The sequence below is a fragment of the Adiantum capillus-veneris genome, chromosome 21, assembly GCF_014529385.1.
Source record: "Adiantum capillus-veneris isolate H3 chromosome 21, ASM1452938v2, whole genome shotgun sequence".
Taxonomy (NCBI): domain Eukaryota; kingdom Viridiplantae; phylum Streptophyta; class Polypodiopsida; order Polypodiales; family Pteridaceae; genus Adiantum; species Adiantum capillus-veneris.
In genome coordinates this window covers 145,882,965-145,891,701 of record NC_140951.1, presented here as the reverse complement: position 1 = coordinate 145,891,701, position 8,737 = coordinate 145,882,965, and the positions used below count along the sequence as shown (strand labels likewise).

At 42.5% G+C, this 8,737-nt stretch overlaps 1 protein-coding gene and 1 non-coding gene across 2 annotated transcripts; one reads left to right on the top strand and one right to left on the bottom strand.

The window, feature by feature from the left end:
• The first annotated feature begins 630 nt into the window (after positions 1-630).
• LOC147431908 (chalcone isomerase-like protein 2) lies at positions 631-1,884 on the top strand. The gene is made up of 5 exons (XM_086494358.1): positions 631-798; positions 868-981; positions 1,066-1,224; positions 1,316-1,542; positions 1,634-1,884. Coding segments are annotated over exons 1-5 (672 nt in total). The 5' UTR covers positions 631-797; the 3' UTR covers positions 1,805-1,884.
• A 6,017-nt stretch (positions 1,885-7,901) lies between these two features.
• On the bottom strand, positions 7,902-7,974 carry TRNAK-UUU (transfer RNA lysine (anticodon UUU)). Its single transcript has one exon. It is a non-coding gene; the product is annotated as a tRNA-Lys (tRNA).
• Positions 7,975-8,737: the final 763 nt, after the last annotated feature.

Sequence of the window (8,737 nt, the reverse complement as noted above, 5' to 3'; positions counted from 1 at the left end):
AATTTACATGTAGCACTCACTTAAACTAGAAAAAACATTCATCAATACACACAACAATACAACTTCGCTTGGATATAATCTCAACTATAACTATCTGTATAACCTCTAATTATTGATGCACTTAACTTTGTCTCCTCCTAAAAACATTATAGCATTTTTTAAATGTATATCCCTTTCATGCAGTGCCGTCCTTGACAAAAAGTATTCATGCTCTTGTTCTTTTCAATGCTAGATGCTAAATGTCAATTTGTATATGTCGTGCTATATGCTATAGATGTTGTATAGCAAGGCCCACCAAGCAAGACTCCCTGATGTTTCCTCTCCAATGTTCGAGAAATATCATTTTCACAAACATACAAAAATCCCTCCAAGACAAATCTGAACCGGAAATTTTGCAATACTAGCCAGTAGTTTTGCAAAAGTACACTATTTTCCATGTATTATTTTCTCCTTCTTGCCCCCCCCAACTCAACGCTAAGCTGAGGCGCACTTTTCCCGAACTCTGTCAGAATCCTCTCCCATGTGAACCAAACCTTGAGGCTTGCCCGGTTGCCGCAAACGTGGAGTGGCAGAAGACGGGTACCTCGCCTCCACACGAGGATTGCGTTTACTACTCTGGCTCTCAATAGCCTTGCCTAAAGCAACGCCGCTCCAAATGCCTGCCTGTAGTTCTTTCAGAGTTTCACCTCCAACTCTTCTGTTGCCCTAGCCCACAAGAGGGATCGTCCTACCAACGGAAGAGAGCACGGAGCGTGCTTGAACTTTTCTCCGACGTCTTGCCTGCGACGCCAACGCCAAGTAAGTAGTTAAATAAATGGAAATTGATGTGTTGTTGCCATGCCCTGATTTGCGCCCGTGTCATGACAGTGGGCTCGGAATCGGAATCGGAATCGGAATGTGTGGTCTTCGAAGGCGCGAGCTTCCCCACAACCATGTCTTCCACCTCCTCCAGCTCCAGGAAGCTGCTGCTTCTGGGAAACGGTAGCATTTAACTCCACTTAAATATTAAATGCTGCAGCGATCTAAGAAGCGGACTAGTGAATGTGCGTACGCTACTGCCTGCAGGGATTTATGACACGGAAATACATTACTTGCAAATCAAATTCTACGGCATAGGAGTGTACGCCGAAGCCGACTTGGGCCAGCACTTCAAGGAATGGAAAGGCAAGAGTGAAGGGGAACTGACGGCAGAGGACAGTGCCTTCTTTCCAAGCTTCTGCAAAGGTAGCTACGCCTCCTCATGGCTTATTAATGTATACATGTAGATCGATATGAGTGAAGAGCTAACGAATGGAGTCGGCGCGTGAGAGTGCAGCTCCGGTAGAGAAGCTGGCAAGGCTGGTGATAATCAAGGAGGTGAAAGGAAGCCAGTTTGTAACTCCGCTGCAGTCGAGCGTGCGCGACCGCTTGGCATATGCAGATTTATATGAGGAGGAGGAGGAGGAAGCCTTGGATTCTCTGGTGGAATTCTTCCAGAAGAAGGCCTGGTTGACACAAGGCTCCTCCATTTTCCTGTATTGGCCTACGCCATCACGCTTGCAGGTATGTGAAGGAGCTTCGACAATAAGATTGTGCGTGTGTTTTGCGTGTATATGATGTTTGTTGTGTATATTGTACATGAATGATGGCGCAGGTGAGCGTAGTAGTGGGCAACGAGGTGGATGGGGCAGGGGCAGGCAGCTGGAAGGTGGAGGTGGGGAATGAGAATGTAGCGAGGGGAGTGCAGGAATGGCTCTTCGGCCCCACATCCGTCTCTCCCTCTCTCCTCAAATCTCTGGCCTCTGGCGTGCTTCGTCTGCTCTGAGAGCTCTTACCTCTTAGTACTTACTCTTGTCATTAAATTCCTACACGGCAAAATGTTCATTTTACAGTATGGTTCATTCATGATCTCTACATTAATTACCCTGAGTCATACCATGTTTACAGTGTGCGAGAGAGATCAGGGCCTCTCAAACTCAAACTCAAGGAAAAACTTTCAAAACAAACATCTTAAATGCATAAGTGAAAAGACACATGAACGTGGAAAGTCTAAACGATTTTCTTTTTGTGTCCATATAAAGCGCAGTGCTCGGGTGTCAAGTTGTGTTTTTTTTCTCCTCATATTGAAGCTGTTACGTAGTGCGCTTTATTTTAGTTTGGGACTGTGAGAGGAGAGATGAAAAGGAGAGGCTCACAGTATAGTATCATTACGATTAGGGAGGGTATATGATGTGCCCCGCGGGTTACGTGGTTAGGCCTTGTGACACAAATCCTGGGACATGAGGTCATCCGGGTCAAAAGGGGGGAGAGGGGACTTTGTAGTTCCTTGATTTTTGCGTTGCCTGGGTGTAGTTTGCTTCGAGACCAGTGTTAGAAAAAAACCGGGGTCTAATGTATTTTAACCGGCTGAAATTATAAAATCCCGGTCCAATTTTGAGCCTGCCTTTCAGAAAAACGGCAAATTTACACAAGTTTCAGTGCAATTACCGGCAAAAGCTTCAAATTATGACCTAAAAACCGGGGAAGTTGAAGTTTCCCCTTATTTTGTTCGGTTAGGAAAAATGTATTTTTCTAGCCCTGTTCGAGACATGGCTCATAAACCTCGACCGTTAATGGTGTCTCACTGCCCCTTATTAAATGCTTGCAATGGTGTTACTTCGTGTCTACTAGGGGGGAATGGATTCTTGCTAACTTCTTTTAATTGTCTATTGATCGAATTGAAATTTCGAAGTCATTTTCCATTGAACATTAGAACTTACTAGCTCCATTCCGGATTTCACCACATTATCTACTTGGAGGTTGTGCTCGCCACCCTAGTAGATAGTATAACAATTGATGTGCATGTAGCCATCCACATAGAGCGACCTCGTCACATCCTGTGATGACGGGTTGTAAAATTGTCATGCTATGGGGGGTTTGTGAGCCCTTGCAGAAAGAAAGGTAGTACAATAATTGCCATGCATGGAGCCATGGTAAAGGGCATCCTTGCGTCATGTGTTGGGTTATTAAAATCACCATGTCGAGCCAGGTTGTTGTGGGTCTGGGAGTCCCCTCTCTCGAAGTTCCTCCCCTGCCCAATGTGTTGCCAGGGAGCGCACCCTCTTGAGTCGACTGCTTCCTATGCTCGCCTTGCCGCTAGAAGTGGCCATCCACCTCCCCAATTTACTGCATCTTGCTTGCCTCGTGCTACATGGGACAATCCACCCACTTGACCTTTCGAGTTCATAGGAGGGATCTCCTAAGATACCTCGTAATGAGCACCAACTTTTGAATTGAATGAAACCCACCTATTATTACGTTGGATGTGAATAAATTTATGTGCTCAATGAGTAACCATGTGAGCCTGTGCCACTTCGTTTTTCCTAGAAAAGCACACCTAAAACGAATCAATTAATTGTATGCAATGGATTCTTTTCCTATCGATCGATATAAAAGTGATGTGGCCATCTAAGTTTCTCCTTTGTTCATTTTTCGGGGATGATAGCATGTTACATGATTATGATCTAGAAGTGCAATTGCCTTTAACATTCTATATATATATATATATGACATGCACATCAACATGATTAACATCGTTGGCACCTAACAATTTATCTGCCTCACAAAAATGGAGAGAGATGAAGTTGGATTTTTTGAGGTTTTGAGGCTAAGAGTAGTTTCATGCATTATAGGTGGCGGTTCAAAAAAAAGGTAAAGTGAACATGTAATGAGCTGGAGTCGAGAGCTCTTAGACACTTTAGCAGTACACACCCCACCCCACTGCAAGGCAAACTCAAACGACCTCTTCCAAAACATAAGATACTTCGCCGAGCCAATGCTAGGCGCTTAAGCATATGGCTAAGCGACCCTACGATCAGCTATGACAAGGTCATCGCCTAAGATCGCTTAGAGGAAAACTAATCACTATGCCCATCCATGGCATGCGCTTGCTAGACTAGGTGCACTCCCCAAGAAGAAGAAAGTGATTCGTTCTGTAGCAAATAGAACTTTACGATGACAGGGATACTGCTAAGACACCTTATACATCAATAGCTACATTAGAAACAACAACAACAAAGCTAAAGCCAAATTATAAGCTTCAATCATCGTTTAGCCCTTTTCGATCTAGCGCACGCAAAAATCCTATATACTAGTACATATTACGGTTCTATGCGTGCAACATGTCTTATATACCGTGAAACTTCTCTTATTATATTAGGTACCGAATTAATACCGATTTAGTCTAGTAATCGCGGTATCTAAGAAGTGTTACCTACTATTGGATTTGAACCAATGACTCTCGCCGTATGAAAACGATACTCTAACCCTTGAGTTAAGTAGGTTGGGTTGCCAGTCTTATAGCAGCCTGTTCTATCGAGCCTTGAAAGTCTTTGCCATTGAATCGATTTTCTGTTAAAAAGCCAAAGCCTCAATTTTGCTTATGTGTCAGATGCTATCCTTTTTAAATGTGGTGTCAGCAAGCATAAATGCTTTAAGCCTGGGCCAAGCGTACAGCGGCCCTGTCACCAACTTACAAACCAGCAGTAGACCGTGCAATGTACACACCACTGCAGACAATGGCCACATTATTGATGACTCATCACTAAGTGCAATTCTAGTGAGATTAACTAAGCCACTGGCTCTGCATTTGTATTATGTGGCTTGCAGGCAAATGAAAGCATGGAAAATATAGAAAAATCTCTACAGGCTGTCAAAGGTAAAGAGGCTTTCTTACATTACCCTGCCATTATGGAGGGTCTTAATCCGATAATAGATGATACTAATCTTAGCAGTGTGATACATGGCTCTACGTGGGATGGGACACCCTTCCTTAGCCTCCCATGTTGACAATCCTTGAATAGCCCTAAGTAGTAAATACTGCATAGTAGGGGTAATAGTATATTGCTTTATAGGACCCCAAAGGAGACTTAAAGCCTTACTTTGGACCGAAGGAAGCTCCTATTAGATTGAAGGAAGCTCTGCTTCGATTAAATTGAATAAAACCGTCCATTTGCAATGCATTTATTAAGCCTTGCTTTGGATCGAAGGGAGCTGCTCTTAAACTGAGTGAAGCTCTGCTTCGATTAAATTGACTCGTTGCACTGCATATGTCGGTGGGGATTTCCAGCTCAATGAACCCCAAAGTAATTATCTCGCGCATCAACAGTAGGGCCGGCAATAGCGTTAGAAAAGCACTAGTCGAGCTCACCGCATCAATTGCAACTAGGTCGCTGCAGCTCTTGAAAGGCAGGTACCCAACAATCCTAAAAGTTATTGTATTGTGCAATCGTAGTAGGGAAGGGTTATAGAGAGTGCCTAGAATACGAGGAATTTTAAAGACAGTAACGGAAAGCTGTAATCAAATTCTTTTTTATCCGTCCTTTTATCAAAATTAACGTAGTTGTGTATAAGCCTGAAGCAATGGCATAGTTCACTAAAAAATCCCCAAGACTAATCGTAAAAAATAATGAATTGCTGTTGCTGTTGCTGTTAACAGCATCTAACCAACCAGGTAACCACAAGCTCCGACTGGCATTACATTACTTGCCGGACTATCTTAGAAGATAAAAGCACGTCAAAACCATACGAAGCTTTACTAGGAGCCAATTGGATCCACTGAGAAAATACAGGTTCAATTAGAATCTGTTTTCCCGGAGTTCTAAAGAAAAGGCCAATATGACGTCGTTGTAAACAGAAAGACCTAACGTATGAAACCCCAAAAAGAAGCTAGCCTAACTTAAGTAAGATATTATTGCTTCTTTGTGCTCTAGCATTCTTGCTAAGACATTATCTCTATTTTGTTTAAAATCGTAATCTCTGAAAAAACAGATGGCTCCGTTTTAGCTTTTGCCATAATAAATCCGGCAATGTATTAGTGATGTGTATATAGCCCGCGCGGCTTGGGTTGTAAAATCCTGTGCTATGAAAGCATAAGTGGGTAGGAAATACAAATATTGCGCAACGAGGGAAGTGATGACCTTCAAAACAGCTAAAGTGAGTCCCAATTGAAAGTGAAGGGAATTCTTCATCGTATTGTAAAGTCCCTTGTGTCCACGTCCCAACCTGCCTCCTGGGGAAATAGAAGCATCTAAAATTTCCTTCATGCTATATCCAATACCTTTGTTAGTCATGTACTACTGGCCAGCAATTACAAACACAACGGCTATTGCCAAGTAGTGATAAGCAATGTCAGTTAACCACAAACTTTGAGTCTGCAAATGCTAACTTAAAAAAGTTAGAATAGATGTTTCCACCCCGTACAGTGCTATTGAACAAATGAGTGTTGGAGTCGGGATTTTGTGCATAAACGCTCCACTGACCCAAAAAAAAGGGTCCTAATCCCTGGGGATGCGAAGCGGTAGTTAATAAGTCGTTCCATCTAACATGTCCGCCCTTCGCTTCGGGAATAGCTACATAAACCAAATGGCCTATCCAAGCCTTTGAACTCACTTCAAAGAATCCCGAAAGGTGGTGATTAAGCTGAGATTCAGCCTTTTTGATCCGAAAAATGAGCGTTGGCTAACGTCTACGGGCTTGAAACTCTGCGTAGATGGAATGGCTGTTGTGGATTGAATCTACGATTCATCGAAGCCGCGAACAGGATAGGTGACAATGTATGCAGAAACGAAAAGGATGTGTAGTACAGGGCCAGGCACAACGGGAGCCGGCTAACAAGTTTACTTCGGTCCGTAACCTTACGCTTGGTTGGGTCGTCCCTTGCCCCACAACCCAGTGGCCCTGTTGAGCACAAGGCCTCGTTAGTGAGCGCCGACTCGCGTATAGAGCCCGCTTTTTTGCCCATTCGCGCCAGGCCCTGCAATCAATAATCCTAGGCCGCTTTGGCTACGAAATGAAACGATGCAAAGGCTAGACAATCAATGATCCGGTAACCTTACCCATATTACGCTAATAGGCAAGGACTGTGGGCCTTCAAGATCGCTCTGCTCTAGCTTACCTTTGAACAAGCCAGCAATGCACTCAGGGAAAAGCGAGCCATTGTAGCCAGGTAGAGAAGGGCTTTGCCCTTTCGGTTAATTTCGAAGTAGCGAAAAGAAATTGTCAAAAAAGAACGGCAAGAATCTTTGTCTTACCTTTCGACAACGCCATCCTTTATTTAATCTATTCGCTTTAAAGTTCATTTTGCTTCGCTTGCGTGAAAAGTTTAACCATAAACTTATAATTTAAGTCTTTACTATGAAATAAAGACAATAATCTCAAAACAAAAAAAGAAAGGGTCGTAGATTGAATCAATAAGGATCTAGAGGCCAATTGGGTCCATTCAAGCTCGAAGGGTCACGCCTTAGAGAAAGAATGGTATAGTTTGGGCATAAAAAGTGAATTTCATATAAAACTGCAATTAAAAACCCGGATGCCCGCACAACTAAGAATAGGTGACTTGCTTAAATCTAAAGAACCAGGGAAAGACAAGTATGATGGCATAAAAACTAGTGCAGTTCCCTTTACAAAAAGTCCCTCCAGTTTACGATACGCCAGTTCCAGAGGGAAATACTTCCTTTTAGAACCCTCAAGCACAGCCCAAGGATTGGGTGTTTTTTCTTCTTTTCTGTCGTTTTTTCAAAGTTTATGATTTTGCCTTGCATTTTAAAGATTATTCCACTATACCATTACAATGCGTTGTGATTGGCTCGGTATGGCGCAGAAGGGGAACCAACAATAGCACTACGACTACGAGGTCAGGCCCAATGATTTCTCTATCTATCACTAAGGAAAGCAAGCAAGCCAGCTTTCCCCTCCGGTCGGCGGCAGTTTAGCAAGCGTGCTTTCAAATGGATGATGTTAAGGCTACAAGTGGATGCAAGGGGCAATTTAACTGCACAACCTAGCCACTATAGATGGCCCCTTTAACACAACCAGGCCGAAGCGGAGTGATCTTTTTTGCACACAAACAAACATAATCATTACATTACTATAAGTATCAAGTCTGGGTGTAGCAGGACTTGAACCTGCGACCATTAGATTAAAAGCCCAATGCTCTACCAACTGAGCTATGCACCCAAATGTTATTGCATTAATATTGCTATTAATTAGCAATGAAATAGATTTCTATGTAGTAATTAAACAAAAAAGAACAACTCTGGCTTGAGCATATCACGATGGCATTATAGTAGTATACATAAATGAATGTTATCTAGGTAACTATCGCCAAGATTCCTTAGCCTCATTTGCTTCATGTCAACCATTAATACTGAAACAACAATTTTGCCAATACAATAGCCAAAATTTCAACAATGGCTTAGTAATGTTTTATAATAACTACGTAGCGGGGTTCCCATTCTTGTTTCGGATTAGCTCAGTCGGTAGAGCAGTGGACTGTTAATCCATGGGTTGCAAGTTCAACTCTTGCATCCGGAGAAAATAACTAAAACACCGTGTAAAGTTTTAATTTCATGTACGGTTCTAAATGAGCGGAAAGATCGAAAATCTCCTTTTCGACTCTGACTCTCCTACACCAATCGTTGCTTTTTTTTTTTGTTACTTCTAAAGTAGCAGCTCCTTAAGTGATTCTTTGGCTTAATTTTCCTACATTTCCCTAACAAGTGGCATATGGTAGTAGGATTATTGGCCACTTCTAACATAATATTAAAAAACAAAATTGCCGTTACTCAAATAAGCAAACATGAAACGTATGCTAGCTTATCCCTCTATAAGCCAAATTATATCTATTATGATTGGAGTATTTGTTGCAGACCCGGAGGTTATGCAAGTATAATAACTCATACGTTTATTTTTATACTTATGCACCTAGGAACTAAAGCTT

What these genes read in the sequence shown, in the direction of transcription:
- LOC147431908 (XM_086494358.1), top strand. An exon ending in GCTGCTGCTTCTGGGAAACG is followed by an intron (nt 982 to 1,065) that starts GTAGCATTTAAC and finishes TACTGCCTGCAG; the next exon opens with GGATTTATGACACGGAAATA. An exon ending in CTTTCCAAGCTTCTGCAAAG is followed by an intron (nt 1,225 to 1,315) that starts GTAGCTACGCCT and finishes GTGAGAGTGCAG; the next exon opens with CTCCGGTAGAGAAGCTGGCA.